The sequence below is a fragment of the Astyanax mexicanus genome, chromosome 9 (assembly GCF_023375975.1).
Source record: "Astyanax mexicanus isolate ESR-SI-001 chromosome 9, AstMex3_surface, whole genome shotgun sequence".
NCBI classification, from domain to species: Eukaryota; Metazoa; Chordata; class Actinopteri; order Characiformes; family Acestrorhamphidae; genus Astyanax; species Astyanax mexicanus.
Window position 1 is genome coordinate 7,857,559 of NC_064416.1, and position 17,357 is coordinate 7,874,915.

General features: G+C 38.8%; 1 protein-coding gene across 2 annotated transcripts in view; it reads right to left on the reverse strand.

Moving 5' to 3' along the window:
* Nucleotides 1–13,962, reverse strand: part of LOC111190618 (WD repeat-containing protein 49) — a 50,041-nt gene extending 36,079 nt beyond the window's left edge. For both annotated transcript variants that reach the window (XM_049483322.1, XM_049483321.1), the window contains exons 1-6: nucleotides 13,520–13,962; nucleotides 11,707–11,815; nucleotides 10,659–11,105; nucleotides 9,865–10,038; nucleotides 9,020–9,191; nucleotides 2,709–2,876 (exon numbers count right to left, since the gene is read on the reverse strand). In XM_049483322.1, coding sequence (XP_049339279.1) covers nucleotides 2,709–2,876; nucleotides 9,020–9,191; nucleotides 9,865–10,038; nucleotides 10,659–11,105; nucleotides 11,707–11,784 — 1,039 coding nt within the window. In that variant the 5' untranslated portion in view covers nucleotides 11,785–11,815; nucleotides 13,520–13,962. The remainder of the gene's footprint in view (nucleotides 1–2,708; nucleotides 2,877–9,019; nucleotides 9,192–9,864; nucleotides 10,039–10,658; nucleotides 11,106–11,706; nucleotides 11,816–13,519) is intronic.
* Between the last annotated feature and the right edge of the window lie 3,395 nt (nucleotides 13,963–17,357).

Below are 17,357 nucleotides of genomic sequence, written 5' to 3' on the forward strand. Positions count from 1 at the left end.
TCAATGTAAAATAAGAGTTTTTAGAGCATTTTAGAACACTTCTATTGGTATATGTATCCATCATTTTTAACACAGTGTACAGACCAAATCATTGCTGTCCAATTAAAAAACAAGTTTCTCCATTTTTGTAGATTTTTAGTTTAATACATAATTTCAATCAATCAATCAATCAACCTTTATTTTGACTCGGAAGTACATTGAGGGCAGTCCTCATTTTCAATGTAGTCGAGCATTTACAAATACAGGGATTGACATAACAAAGAAAATAATATGGAGTCAAAAAAGGATCATAAAGATTTTGAGTTTGTAAAACAGAAGTCACAAATGTACTGAAACTTGTAACTGCGTTTAAACAACTGCATGCACGAAAATCCAAATCCACAAATTAACTGGAATGTGCAAGCTTGAAACAGAAAGTAATATTAATAATAATTCAAATGTACGAATGTGAAAAAAATTGTTTAATTATATATAAATATATATTTTTTAATTTGTAAATCCAATCTCTTCAATGTGTGAATCAGTACTGCTCAAATGGCTCAAGCTGGGTCAGACCAAAAATCACATGGAATTTGTGAGGTTGTAAATGTGACAGTGGGCGTTTTTCACTGTGGAGCTAAAAATCCTCTCATTCATCTTCTCTGCTGCGGGTGCGAAGCTCTAGCTGCAGTTGCGAATTTTGACCCTGTTTTGACGCCTGATTGATGAACAAATAGGAAAGCTTTATCCGGACCAATCAGATTACGGGGTTTGTTTGGGTGGGTCTCTGCAGCTCAGAGTACTGGGCGTGTCGAAAGGTGGTCGTCTATTGGTCTATTGGAGCTGACGTTCCGCGTGGCCGCCATTTTGGAGTCGGCCACCATGCGCCCCCCAGTGGATTAATTTACACTGAGGAAGGAGTTTAATAAACCGATAATATTCATAACTCTACCAAATTTTGCCCGATTTACACACGGTTTGGTTTGTTACAAACAGCAGAGATGTAGTAATGATACAGGACGCTGTCACACATTACAAATATGTGCTTTCATGCTGAAATACTTTACATTATGCTCTTTATCAAAGACAGACATATGGTATAGCACATTAATTAGTACATAAATTAATTAATTTATTAATATATAAATATATATATATATAATGTGTGTGTGTGTGTGTGTGTGTGTGTGTGAGTGTGTGCATCTATGTACATAAATATAAAATTAATTCATATTATTAGAACATAATATAAAGTATTTCAGCATGAAAGCACGGATTTGTAATGTGTAAATCGGGCAAAAAATTGGTAGAGTTATGAACATTATTGTTTTATTAAACTCCTTCCTCAGTGTAAATTGATCCACTGGGGGGCGCATGGTGGCCGACTCCAAAATGGCGGCCACACTTTCGACACGCCCACACCTTTCGACACGCCCAGTACTCCGACCTGCAGAGACCCACCCATTGTTCTGATTGGTTAAACAAACCTATTGGTCCATCAATCAGGCGTCAAAACAGGGTAAAAATTCGCAACTGCAGCTAGAGCTTCGCACACGCAGCAGAGAAGATGAATGAGAGGATTTTTAGCTCCACAGTGAAAAACACCCACTGTCACATTTACAACCTCACAAATTCCATGTGATTTTTGGTCTGACCCAGCTTGAGCCATTTGAGCAGTACTGATTCACACATTCAAGAGATTGGATTTACAAATTAAAAAATATATATTTATATATAATTAAAATATTTTTTTCACATTCGTACATTTGAATTATTAATAATATTACTTTCTGTTTCAAGTTTGCACATTCCAGTTAATTTGTTGTTTTTGTTCTTTAAACGCAGTTACAAGTTTCAGTACATTTGTGACTTCTGTTTTACAAACTCAAAATCTTTATGACCCTTTTTTGACTCCATAAAATAACAACTAAATTTAATCCTTTTAAAAAAAACAGTAAATAAAATATAAAATAATTATAATAAAACTTGGTTTAATTGGTAAGAAATTAAGATCAAAAGAAAATAAGATCAATACAACAAAAAATAGTTAGAATTAAGCTAAAACTAACGTTTACATAATTCAACAAAAATGACAAATAAATAAATGAAGTAAAAAAATAAATGAATAAAAATAAATCAATAAATAAAAACAATAATAATAGTAATAATAATACAATAAAATCAAAATAAGTTAAAAAGCAATAATACAAAACTATATAAAAATAATAATAATAAAATAAGAAAGGAAATAAAAAGGAAAACAGGTACAGACTGTCTAAATTTGTACAGACAAACTGTCCCTTACACTGCGCCAAAATTTGATAAACAGACCTATAGAAATACTTAACAAAATGACCTAAATTTAACATTTTTTTTTTTACATTGACTTCTATTGAAGGTTTAAAAGGTTTTTCCCTCTCTCCTATAAAGTGGCTGTTTTGGAGAGACTTGTTTTTCATTGGACAGCGACGAAATACAGGGTTCAAATAATGGTAAAAACAAATGTTTTATTGGACAGCATAAATGTATTATTCTTATATTAAATATAAGATTATTTAACACATTAACACATGTCATTTAAACAGGGACTCTCAAACTGCAGCATGCAACTGTGCTGAATGGTTTAGTGGACCTGAGAGCTCATGAAGTGTAAGCACATTGTAAGGGGTTTAGAGTAAAGTGATCCGTCAGAGTAACTGTTCATTAGCTGTTTAAATGAGTGATGTTACCTATGAGGTTGAGTCCAGGATGGAAGTCCAGGTCAGTGATGCCCTTCTCAGTGTGAAAAGCTGTGATTCTGAGAGGTCTGGACTCTGACTCCCTCCAGCCCAGGGCCATGCTGGTGTTTGCGGACGTACTGCAGGATAAAAAGGCTTCCAGGGACCCCAGGAAACGCACTGAGGGGCAGAAATTCTTTATTTAGTGGCATTATACACAAATCAACAACTGGATGTATCTAATCAACCCTTCTTACAATAATTGACAAATGATTACATTTACATTTAAGGTATTAAGCAGATTCTGTCCAGTAAAGAAAATGATAATTTAAAAAAAAATGCTTTTTGTATTTATTTTGATTATCTTTAGCCCTATCTGGATGGGATTAGAAGATGAAACTGAGATGTGGATCTGGACGGGATTAAAATAACTGGAGGACCACGGAGTTCAGCGAAAAACAGTAGATAATTCAGCCTGTAATTTCTGGACAAGAATAAAAATCACAGAGGACCCCCGTAAAAGAGAAAATTACCCCAAGACCCCTGAGAAACTGATCCCGCCCGGATAGAGCTTGTGTCTGATATTAAATTTAGTTTGAAAAATATCAGTATGACAAAAAAGCAAATATAAAAGAAATATGGAGGGGACAAATACTTTTTTACGCCATTGTAATACTATACAATTAAATAAACAGATGTTTTAGTGCAGCGTTTCTCAACCTTTTTTCTATCACGGCACCCTTAAAATATATGCCAGATGTCAAGGCACCCCAGTTTCCGGGGGGGGCGGGGGGGGGTTGTTGCTGGTGCAGTACTTCAGGTGAGAACGGGGGGGGGGGTGTCCTGGCGCAGTACTTCAGGTGAGAACGGGGGGGGGGGGGTGTGCTGGCGCAGTACTTCAGGTGAGAACCGGGTGGGGGGGGGGGGTTGGGTGTTGCTGGCGCAGTACTTCAGGTGAGAACGAGGGGTGTTGCTGGCGGAATATGAAATAAAATAGCGCGTGCATCGCGTGGGGGACAAAAACTTTACAGTGTGTCCCAATTTAGGGGCTGCATCCTTCAGAGGCTGTATTCGAAGACAGATTGCATCACAGCTGCGCAGTAATACACCGCCTCTGTGGGTCGCATCCTGCAGAGTATGCTGCCTGTGAATTGGGACACACCCCGACACGAGCTGACTTTGGAAAGGAAATATGCACGTGAGGCGCAATATTTTGACGGCACCCCCGATGAAGCCAGACGGCACCCCAGGGTGCCGCGGCACCCTGGTTGAGAAACACTGTTTTAGTGGAGGAATGACCCAAATCCACTTTGAGGAAAAAGGAAAAAACATCTTTTATCAGTGCTATTTTTCAGCAGGATAATGCTCGCCCACACACGGCAAAGATTCCCCAGGAATGTCTACACCAGATTGTAACTTCCTTGGGCTGTTCGCTCACCATATTTATCGTCAATTAATTTATCGTCTTAAAAAAACTTTTAACGTAATACAATACAATTAAATAAACAGATATAGCACTGAGGGAACGATCAGAATACACTCTGAGGGCATCAAACCTGTGCTAATATGAGCGTCTGAGCCCCGTGTGGTCTGTTTTATTGGGAAATTAGGAGAAGAAAGGAGCTGCAGGCCTCAGAGGCAGTCAAATATCCCACTCCAAGGATCAAACACGGGTTCTTCACACTCGAGAGACCAGCAGAGTTGTTTCGGGTGAGCGACACACACACACACACACACACACACACACACACATACACAAGAGTGGGGCCCTGTAGACCAGCGTGCCACCAAGACACAGAGGTTTCAGACTCATACACACACACACATATGCATACGAGCAGCGTGTCTAATCCTAAACACTAGATGACTCTCCAGGGTGGGAAGAACTTCAAAAGAATCCCGCCTCCAGCCGGGGAGATAAAGCACCCAGCAATTTTCAATTAACAAGTCCTTTTCATGTTCCGTTGTGTTTCCTTCTGCTCTCTTGTGTTTGTTATTCTTGTTTACTTCAGCTTCTATTCTCTCTGTCATCCTCCGCCGTCTCCGAGGAGCCCGTTCACCCACACACACACACACACACACACACACACACACACTCTCGTACACCTCATCCAGCTCGAGGTTGTGTGCCTCCGTGAGACGCAGAGCTGCCAATAATATTCCACAGCAGCCGTGTGATGTCTGCAGGAGTTCTCAACTCTGGAAATAATGATCAACAGTTTGGAATCACTGTTTTCGATGAGAGAACATCGGTTTTGTTGAGAATACACGAGCAAATCTATTCATAACACTTTATCCCAAACAGCACAAGCTGAGGGAGTTATTAAAGGGCCAATACCATGGAAAAATAATAAAAATAATAGTTTAAAGTAGTGCGTAAACACAGTATAGCTTTAAAAATGTGCCATGTACTCCAACATCGTAATAATAAGCAAAAAATAGAACAAAAACATTTAAATTATTCATTTTAGAGTCTATTAGGACCCAAAAAACAAGACAAAACAAAAACTAGGCCTACACTATAGATATGGAAAATAGAAATAAAACAAAAACTCTCTAAACTCCGTGGCTTTGGTGATCAGGCTTTTTCCAGACTTGCTCCTCGACTATGGAATTCTCTCCCATCAGCGGTTAAACAATCTTCCTCTCTTTCTATGTTAAAATCCAAACTTAATACTCACTAACCCTTTTCTCTTGCCTACGACCTTCCCTCTGTTTAATCTGCTTTACCACTCATCTCTGTTGTCTAGTTGTCATACTGTTGTTAGGTTGATGTGTCTGACGTTATTTGTTGAATAATGTAGTTATACAGGCTTATGTTTGATAGGGATGTCATGTTATTATTTTGCTATATGCAAATAAAATTGAGCATTGATTTATTTTGACTACTTTTATTTCTAAAGTAGTAAAGTTTTTGTGAAAGGAGGTTTGAAAGACTTAAATAAAATTTTCAGACAGTAGTAGGTACAGATTTCCATTAGATAGATAGATAGATAGATAGATAGATAGATAGATAGATAGATAGATAGATAGATAGATAGATAGATAGATAGATAGATAGATAGATAGATAGATAGATAGATAGATAGATAGATAGATAGATAGATAGATAGATAGAGTGCAAATACACAGTTATATAATAATTTAAATCTGCAGTGCAAGCTGCAGGGATCCTTAGCAGTTTTCTGAGGCCTTCAAAGTATTTATATCGATATCACAATTATATCGTATCGACCGAAATTTAAGGATCGTGATATAAATTTTGGCCAAATCGTCCAGCACTAATTGTAAGCGTCTTTGTGTTTTAGAAAAGCACTATATATAAATAAGGTATTATTAGTAGTATTATTAGTAACAAACCAGAATATGTTTTACATTTTAGATTCTTCAAAAAGTAGAACCTCTAGCTTAGATTAGACAGTTTTGCTCATCTTGGCTGGATTTTCTCAGTCAGCTTTATGAGGTAGAGTCACCTGGAATTCAAGCTCTCAGTTAACAGCTGTGCTGAACTCATCAAGAGTTAATTACTTGAATTTCTCGCCTCTTAATGTGATTGAAAGCATAACCTGTTGCACTTAAAATCTTGCTGCTAACTGCGCTGTTGAAAACATTCGTAATCTAAGCTGTAAATAAACGGAATTGCTTTAAATCAATTTTTGCATTATATTTAATTAATATTATCTGCTCCATTCACCACATTATCTTCTTTTATTTTCACTTATAGAATGATAGCATACTTAACTCGGTTGCATTTTCATGCACATCACTTGCAACAGGAGTGAGTGGAGTCTGGCAATTCTTAGAGAGGTCAGCTCTCTCTTACTGTTATTGCTAACTTTGTACATTGCCACAGCTCTAAAGCTGACTTTGCACACGACACTTCCAATAAGCAAATCACCAGAATATTTAATTCACCTGTGACCACCTGTATTTATACCACTTCAGCACATGTACTGTTTGCTGAGTATTATTCGATTTATTCTGTTTTACAAGGTTTTGCCCTTTATTGTCTTTGTTTACAACCTTTATAACCTTTATTGACTCTGATTTTTTGTCTTTCCTGCATTAATAATTATTATGGTATGTTTCTCCCTATGGCTCTTGTTTACCTGTATTGATCCTGCATGTTCTGACTACTCTTTGTATAAAAACTACTCTTTTTTATTAAAAAAGTCTGTTATTCTCATCTGCACATTCTCATCTGTGTACTGCCTAATTATGACACTGTGACTATTTATCTCTCTTTCAATCGTTCTGTCTGTCATGTTAAAATTCAGGGTGTCGTTTCATTGAGATTAGTAAAAGCAGCCTTAACCCTTTTAAGCCATGTGTCTATTACAATGGACATCACATATTTCCTGTTTTTAATGTTATGTTGCACATAACACTAATTGAAACTAACTACTGTCCATCAGAATAGACCACGAACCAGCCAATCAACAAGTTTACAAGCCAATGAAACAGTAGCTTAGCTCCACCTACTTTACTGGAAAAAAAACAACTTAGACATTAGAGTGTGGCTGCACTCTTAAGCCAACAAGTCAAAGTAATAAGAGCTAATTTTTGCCTATGTGATTTAGACACTTCCTGTTAATTTTAATTTACTGTTTAGACATAAAAGACCAATATTAAATATTAAATAAAAATGTTAAACTCAGGCTTCCAATTTAGTGAACTTAGTGAATTTAGTGAAAAACAACTATTTGAGTTATTTTGAGACTGCTCTCATAAAAAGAAAAAAATACAATAAATCTAAAAATAAATCCTAGTGTCTATTTTTAAACACCTATATCTGCATTATTTAAATTACTGTTGAATACACAAGTATATTTTTGCTGAGTGTGTCTGAGTGTGTCTGAGAGTGTGTACGTGTGTGTGTCAGAATCTCAACCTGTAAAAGCCGTGCTTTAATCTCTGAGCTGAAACTCATTGGGTGTGACATCAGAAAGCAGTGAGGAGCCGGTGAGGCGTCAGTTTGATGGCCTTGAGTAAGCACTTACTAAACTGTGCTGATTTACATATTAATTGATAGGTGTGTGGTGGAGGGTGGCATAACTGTCTAAGCGCAGCAGAACCTCCACAAAATCCTGCCTGACTCGCAAATATGACACTGTGCTGTGATGTGTTCATTACCACAGGCACTGTGCCCTTTGTGCATCCAAGTGTGCATGTGTGTGTGTGTGTGTGTGTGTGTGTGTGTGTGTGTGTGTGTGTGTGTGTGTGTTCATTGCACCTAAAGAGAGCAAAAGGTTTTCTCAAACTCAAATATCTGTCAAACAGCACAGACGAGCTGCTGACACAGCACACTTTCATCAGAGCCTTTCAAGATTTTATAAACAAGATAAAAATAATATTGCACTGGAAAATTACAATACTGCAAAACCGCAATAATTGAATGAATACTTTAAAGTTATTATAAAATAATACAGAATTTACATAAGAGTCTGTGTAGATATAAAATAAAATTTTAAGTGGATACTGAATAATCCATACTGGATATTGAATAATCCACACAGGACAGTGAATAATATAAAAAAGATTCATAGTGGATACTGAACCATTCTAATTATAGATACTGAATACCTTATAGTGAACACTGAGTAATTTAAATTACACTAACTAATTCATACTGGACATTAAATATTTCTGGTGTCTCATTCCGCTCATGAAACTTATAAAAGAGACTGAATAATCAAAGTGAAAACTAAATTGTTTAAAGTAGATTCATAGTGGATACTGAACAATTCCAAGTAGTATATTGAATTAGTCATGCTGGACACTCATAGTAGATACTGGATTATTTAAAGTAGATACTGAGCAATTCATACTGTACTTTGTTTATTCCCGGTAGTTACTAAATTAATAGTGTACACTGGATACTGTCAAATAACTACTGAATATTCCTAGTCGTTACTGAATAATTCATAGTAGGTGAATGAATATCTATAGTAGATGCTTAATAATTCATAGTGGATACATAGTAATCTATAATACAATAACTAAAAGTTAATGGTAGATTTAGAATAACTGTTGACTGTGTGTGAATGGATGGATGGATGGATGGATGGATGGATGGATGGATGGATGGATGGATGGATGGGTAAGCAGATGGATGGATGGATGGATGGATGGATGAATGGGTGAGCAGATGGATGGATGGATGGATGGGTAAGCAGATGGATGGATGGACGGGTAGGTAGGTAGATGGATGGATGGATGGATGGATGGATGGATGGATGGATGAATGGGTGATCAGATGGATGGATGGATGGATGGATGAATGGGTGAGCAGATGGATGGATGGATGGATGGATGTGACTGACCTGTGCGAACCCATTGTCCCATGTGGGCGGTGTGTGTTAGGGTGTAGCAGCAGCGATGGCGGCCCTGCTGAAGCTCCGCCCAACTGATGCTGATGGCCGAGCCCTGCATCCCACCTACACTCAGCCTCTCAAACAAAGAGGTCAGTGCTGACCTGAAACACACACCACTCACCTTACACACACACACACACACCAATAAATACCCTTGATAAAATACAGTGGATCAACACCAGCAGATGACATGTCTCTCCAAACCATCACTGATCATCAGTAAATTTTACATTTCATTTGTAAATCAAGGGAGCAGAGTCTGGAGGAAGAGTGGAGAGACACACAGTCCAAACTGCTTGAGGTCTAGTGTGAAGTTTCTACAATCAGTGATGGTTTGGAGAGACATGTCATCTGCTGGTGTTGATCCACTGTGTTTTATAATCAAGTCTAAAGTCAGTGCAGTTTTGTTTTCCCACAAAATCTTACAGCACTTCATGCTTCATTCTTTTGACAACATTTATGGAGATGCAGATTTCATTTTCCAGCAGGACGTGGCAGACTGAACACGCTGCCAAAAGTACCAATAGGTCCTGTATTTAATATTCTAATTTTCTGAGATACAGATTTTTGGATTTTCATTGGTTGTAAGCCATAATCATCAACAATAAAATAAATAAACACTTAAAATAGATCACTCTCTGTGTGTAATACATCTATATAATATAGGAGTTTTACATTTTTAACTGAATTACTGAAATAAAGTAACTTTTCAATGATATTCTAATTTTTGAGACACTCTTTAAGTAGCTCTCAACATACAGTATACTCAAGAAATACCAGCACTACTGACTGACCTGTCCACCTGCGTCCCCGAAGCTGAGCACGGCCTGATCTGGCCGATCCGGATGGTACCAGTAGTGGAGGCTGATGGGAGTGTAATGCAGGCCGTGCAGTTTATACTGGAGATTGAAATCCTTGGACATCAGGTCATAAAAACAGATCTCCTTACTGGTGAAGGATACAGCGATCTGGAGGTGGAACAGCACAAACACAAACTGACCAATCAGCACCATTAAACTACAGGGGTAGACAATGAAACGGAAACACCTGTTTTTTTGACGGAAAGTTCTAGTGGGAACAGGAGATTTGAGGTGCACATTGAATTCTGCGTGATTTGATCAGCCGTGGTTTTATGTTTTTTGGATACAATCGGGGTTAGCACCCGAACATCCCTTTCAGACAGCTTCCTCTTACAGCGTCCACAGTTAATCCTGTTGGATGTGGTTCATCCTTCTTGGTGGTATGCTGACATTACCCTGGATACCGTGGCTCTTGATGCATCACAAAGACTTGCTGTTTTGGTCACAGATGCTCCAGCAAGACGTGCACCAACAATTTGTCCTCTTTTGAACTCTGGTATGTCTCCCATAATGATAATAATTTTGAGCAGAACTGTGCTCTTACCCTGCTAATTGAACCTTTACACTCTGCTCTTACTGGTGCAATGTGCAATTAATGAAGATTGGCCACCAAGCTGCTCCAATTTAGCCATGAAACCTCCCACACTAACATGACAGGTGTTTCAGTTTCATTGTGCAACCCCTGTACAGCTACTACTGTATCTGCCTGATTTTGACTGTGGATGTACCTTCTGCACATTAGGCAGCAGCACCAGGCCGGTTGCCCACAGGTCTTTGGGTCTGACCGTGTCGTTGGTCAGGCGGTGGCTCCGGAGCAGCGTCAGATTCTTTTCCTCCCATACAGTCAGAGTTCCATCTTTACTCAGGGTGAGGTAGCGTCCGGCGTTAGGCAGGTGAGTGATGCTGTGCAGCCTGTCTCTGTGCGGCACGGGCAGGGTGCGGGCGGGTCTCCAGCGGAGCACAGCTGTTGTCTTTATGTGCTCATCTTTCTCAGACAGGCCCAGCAAAAAGTAAGAGGTCAGTCGCTCCCAGTTCACCCAGCCCTCTCTGGACACGTCCACGCTGTCAAACAAATGGCCATACTCCTCCTGAGAGCCTCGGCCAATCACAGACCATGCCTGCTCCACAAACTCTGCCCTTTGCATGGACACGGGCAAATCAGAGCTGTCCGATGGCTGCGAATGAGAATAACATCAAAAAGTTTAAAAAGTGGCATGCACAAGCCAGAGATAACTATATACAGTTGCAAAAAAATATGTGAACCCTTTGGGATTATACTTGGATTTCTGCATATATTGGTCATTAAATGTGTTCTGATCTTCATCTAAGTCACAAAAATAGACAAACATAGTCTGCTTAATCTAATACCACTCACAAAACATTATATGTTTGCATAATTTTACTGAACACAACATGTTAAAATTTTTAGTAAGAGTTATTTGGAGCCAGGATGTGATGAGACATGATGGATGTGTTGGTTAAAGCTGCCCTGCCCCATAAAAAAATGTGTCCACAGTAAGATAGACGCTCTACAAATGTTGAAAGTTCAGCACTGTTGCCACTCAGGTATGATAAAGTCCTGTAAAGATGACTGCAAGAGCACAGCGCAGAATGATCAATGAGGTGAGGAAGAATCCTAGAGGGTCAGCTAAAGACATAAAGACATGACAGCTAATGTTATGTGATGCAGTGTTGTATAATGTAGTGTTGTGTTATGCAGTGTTGTGTTATGCACTGTTTCATGATGCAATGTTCTATGATGCAGTGTTTCCTCACCAGGAATAGACTCTGCATCTTCATTAAGTCCTCCGTGCTTAGCCGACTCTCCAGCTGTTCTGCCTCCACTGCTGCCATTGTTACACTTCACAGCAGCTGTCACTCAAGACTTAGACAGGGATATATTTTTAGTTCCTGTAGAAAAATGCTACCAATAGAATAGGACTATCTCTAAAATGGGCATCATTCTTAATGCCAGATGTGGAGTAGAGGGGTATAAAACCAGCAGCAGCTGTGGAGCAGTGGAACTGTGTTCTCTGGAATTATGGAACCTCATTAACGCTGAAGAAAATAAGAGACCACTTAAAGAAAATGAGTTTTTTAGATTTTACCAATCTGAAAACCTCTGGAATATAATCAAGAGGAATACAGATGATCACAAGCCATCAAACCAAACTGAACTGCCTGAATATTTGCACCAGGAGTGTGGCATAAAGTTATCCAGCAGTGTGTAAGACTGGTGGAGGAGAACATGCCAAGATGCATGAAAACTGTGATTAAAAACCAAAACAAATAAAATCTAATTAAATTAAATCTCAATACTTTTGTCTATACATTGTCAGAGACTGACGGCTACACTGACTGTGAGCAGGCATGTATAGGGTTACACTGAACCAGTGTGTTGAGTTTGGAAACCTGCTACCATGGTGCCAAGATCATAAAGTAAAGAATGGAGTTCTAAAAAAAAGTCTTGACTCTAAAGGTGGCAAAAACTGAGAATTCTTGCAGTTGATGATTAAATGGTTTTACATTTTATAACTAGGACATTTAGAGTAAAAAACCCAATAAAGGTTTGAGGAACACTGGAAAATGACTTTAGATGTTCATTTAACCCCTTAACGCCTGTTGTTGCAAATATGCGACTAACCGTTTGATTCAATCAACCTGCCAAGATAGCGCCTGCATTCCCCCAATGCCTGTTAGTGCATATTCGCCACGGACCTAGGAACCTTTGACAATTTACAATTCAAATGAATCTAGAATTCAAATTAATGAAATGTTTCCTGTAATATTTGTGTATATTGTGTTGGTAACAGTAATTGGTGTTATTTATTATTGAATGCCTGCTGTTGGGTGCATAAATTGTTATATTACTCTGTTATTGTTATCTTAGTATGGACCATTATGTCTGCTGTAGCAAATTTGCAACATACCAAATTTACCCCAAATAGACCATATTGCCTGTTGTTGCAAATTTGCAACATACCAAAATTTCTATTTATTTTTGTGCAAAAGTGAAATTAATAATCTCAACAATATTTACTATCTACTTAAAGGTAAAACACACATGAAACATTTTTTCATATACAGCTACATTAATTCAGGCGTTAAGGGGTTCAAAACAAAAGTATAGAGTAGTTAAAGTAGTTAGTAGTTAAAGTAGTTAAACTAGAAAGACTTTAATCCTTTAAACTTTATCCTTCGATCCTTTAATCCTTTATCCTTCACATTTTATTCACAAAAAATATATATTCTCTCTCAAATAAACACTTGTTTTTGTATTTTGTGAATTAGGTGACGAAGGGATAGTACAGGAAAGCACTTTTTTTATTATTTACCCAGCAGATAAATAAACAAAGCATAATACATACAGTGCTTTTTAATCACATGTGAGTGAAGTGAGAGCGTGAGTGAGAAAAGTAGCCAGTCTTTTGGTAAACAAATGCTAATGCTAACACTATTCTACTATCCCAGCCCTGTACAGCTCATATATTTCAGTTCAAAAACAGCCAGTTTGTGAGGAAAATAAAGTTTATGAATATTTTATATGTATATAATTGTATTTAAATAATACTGAGTGTTTTATACTTACTTTATTTACACACACAGCAAGTCCCACAGCAGAACCACAGTCCAGTCAGAACCAGAGACGCAGCAGAAGAGACTCTACCCATAATCCTCTGAAACAGGTCCAACACTGTTCTAGATCTTTAGAGAGTCCCACTGGAGTTTATCTGTAGAGTGTCCACTCCTCTACTCCTCTTCCTTCCTAGAGAGAGAGAGAGAGAGAGAGAGAGATAAAGAGTGAAAGATAGAGAGAGCTAAAGATTAAAGAGAGTACTAAAGATAGAAAGAGAGCTAAAGAGTAAAAGAGAGAAAAAGAGAGAGCAAGAGAAATAGAGAGGGCTATTGTAAAAGAGAGAGAAAGAGCAAGAGAGATAGAGAGAGAGCTAAAGAGTAAACGAGAGAGAGAGAGAGCTAAAGACAGAGTGAAGAAGATAGAGAGAGAGCAAGAGAAAGAGAGAGAACTAAAGAGGTAAAGAGAGAGCGAGCTAAAGACAAAAAGAGAGAGAGAGCAAGAGATATAGAGAAAGCTAAAGAGTAAAAGAGAGAAAAAGAGAGCAAGAGAAATAGAGAGGGCTATTGTAAAAGAGAGAGAAAGAGCAAGAGAGATAGAGAGAGAGCTAAAGACAGAGTGAAGAAGATAGAGAGAGAGCAAGAGAAAGAGAGAGAACTAAAGAGGTAAAGAGAGAGAGAGAGAGAGAGAGAGAGAGCTAAAGACAAAAAGAGAGAGAGCAAGAGATATAGAGAAAGCTAAAGAGTAAAAGAGAGAAAGCAAGAGAGATAAAGAACAAGAGTAAAAGAGTGAAAAAGAAAGACAGAGCAAGAGATAGAGAGAGAGCTAAAGAGTAAATGAGTGAATGAGAGAGATAGACAGAAACCTAAAGAATGAGAGAGAAAGACCTAAAGAGTGAAAGAGAGCGCAAGAGAGATAGAGAGAGAGCAAAAGATAGAGAGCAAGAAAAAAGAGATATATAGAGCTATAGAGTAAAAGAATGAGAAAGAGAGAGAGCTAAAGAGTGAATGAGAGGGAGAGTGCTAAAGGGGTGAAAACGAGAGAGAGAGAGCTAAAGAGTGAATGAGAGAGAGCTAAAGGTATAAAGAGTGAAAGAGAGTGATAAAAGAGTGAAGAGTGGAAGAGTTCTAAAAGTAAACCTGAATGACCACCAGCAGTGACAAAGAACACTCACACACACATTCACACACACATTCACACTCACACACACAAGCTTTCACACACACTTTCACACACATATCTACACAATCGTTGGCTTTTATTATCCTCCTCTTTAAAGACTCGGTGTCTCCTGGCAACCGGTGAGCGAGTCGTGGCCGTGTTTGTGAGTCCAGCCCGTTTCTCTGTTCTCAGATTGGACACTAGAGAACACCTCATCCAGGCCTGGGGCACTTTATTCCACCAGCACACACACACAGTTTTATTACAGTTTCCACATCACTCTCCGGCCGCCGGCCCCCCAGCCACCCGTCCCCCCTGGTCCCCCGGCTGTGCTGCTCTACAGGGCTTTAAACAATTGTTGTTGAGGTGCTGAGGGAGTTAAACCGGCTTTAGTCTCACTCCTCCAGCTTCAGCCACAACACAACACAACAAACCCCGTCACCATGCTGACTGAATACTGCCCAGCTCACTTCCACACACATCTATACAGTATACATACACTTACCATCAAACATATAACTGCACCAGAAGGAAGGGTAGTCCCCTGCGAGCAATGCTACAATCACTATTACAAACTTTACTACAGCGGGAAAGACTTCCATTGTTATTTACTTTTAACAGACATGGATATACTTTAGAGTCGTCTGAGGAGAAATTAGTTTTGATGGGAGCCATGATGCTCCTGAACGCATCCCATCCAGGAGGGGGAAAAAAAAACTACTGTCTGCGCACTCTAAAAACTAATCGGCTGATTCACATACTCTTTGCAGAGAACAGGCCAATCAGAACCCTCTCTGTTTTGCAAGCTCTTTATGAATATGCCCACAAAGGGAGCACCTTTCTCTCTTTCCTCACACGATTGGGGCATTTTTTAGTAATCTTGTATATGTTCCTCAGCATACATTATTATTTCACCCCTGTTCCTCAATACTCAGAACTCAGATACTGGGATGCACTAGGTTGCCTATTTCAGCTGCATATATGCCCATTGAAAATGAATGTATTTTAGTTGAATGTAAATATATTAAAGAAGCTTAGTTGGACATTCTTAGTTGGGCATATGTTTATACTTCTCTACAGCCAATCACAATCAGATTCACTCTATCTGGATGGAGAGATTTATCTGGATAGGCGTTTTATTGAACGATGAGAAGCTGGAATGAATACAAGCTGAAATAAGAGTAACGAGGCATAGTGTTTAAGAACTCCAGCAGCACTGCTGTATCTGATCGACTAGAGCAACACACGCACTTACACCTCATACACCACCACCATCTCTTGTTGCTGCACTTTGTTGGTTTACAGTTAGGAGACTGCAGTTCTACTTCTAGTCCTTCATCAGTAGTTAGTTTAAGATCGCAGAATGACACTTGCCTGGATATTATTAGGTGGTAAACCCACTTTTAACCTTAAGTGTCACCTACCAGGAGTCCCTCAGGATGGAGAAAAGAGAAACACACATTCATTTTCCACTGCAGCTCCCAGCAGTACAGCTCTGAGGACGGCCACTGAGCTTCACTCCCCAGACTCTCATCTCAGGAAAAAAGACCGTTCCACACCTCTGCTGTGATCAACTGCAGCTCTGTACTCCATAACACACACAAATTACTGGAAATTACCGACACTCCCTCTAGAATCACTATTACAACAGATACAAATAACCAAAAGAGGCTGTAAAAGAAAAAAATTCAGCAAATATAGTATATTGCCTAAAGTATTTGCTCCTTTGCCTTTGTACTCATATACTGTAAACTTGAGTGACATCCCATTCTTAATCCATAAGAGTTTAGTATAAATTTGGACCACCCTTGCAGCTATAGTATAACAACTTTACCTCTACCTCATGTACCACATGTGATGCGAATGAAAATAAAATCTCCTTGAATCCTTGAAGGCCTTCCACAAGGTTTAGGAGTGTGTTTATGGAAACTTACCATTTTTCCAGATGCACAAACTTAGACACGGATGTTGGACGATTCATCTCACACCATTATCCCCCCTCATCCAAACTTTACACCTGGAACAATGCAGTCAGGCAAGTACTGTTCTTCTGGCAACTGCTTGGATGGAGCTGCTTGGCCATGGAAACCCATTCCTCTTCTTAGGGCGTTTTCATACCATTACTATTTTGGTTAAAAGGAACTCTGGTCCGTTTGTAACTTTAGTGTGGTTCAACTGAGCAGGTTTGAAAACAGTAATCACACTCGGGTGCGGATCAAAAGAACCGGGCCGAGACCACCTAGAGGTCTGGAGCGGTTCGCTTGTGGTGAGAACATAATCCAGTGTCGATCCGACCCAGCTGTCAAATATACTCCTTTCATTTGAGCTAAATTGCTGATAAGGTGCAGTTTAAACTGATATATTAGCCAGATAATACTAATTGCCACAGCAATGAACAAAACATGTCTAGAGATGTCATGTAAGAGATACTCTGGCCTACATTTATGACATTTAGGTGTATATATATATATTTTTTTATCTTTTATAAAAGCGTCCTTGCTTAAGAATTTTCAGACTTGCCATGGTTTGGTATTGCTAAGTAAATTCCATTTTTATTGTTTGGACCTTATTGAAAGATCAATAATCAACTGTAAAGATAAATAAAATTATGTAGAAACTTCACACTAGACCTCAAGCAGTTTGGACTGTGTTTCTCTCCACTCTTCCTCCAGACTCTGCTCCCTTGATTTAC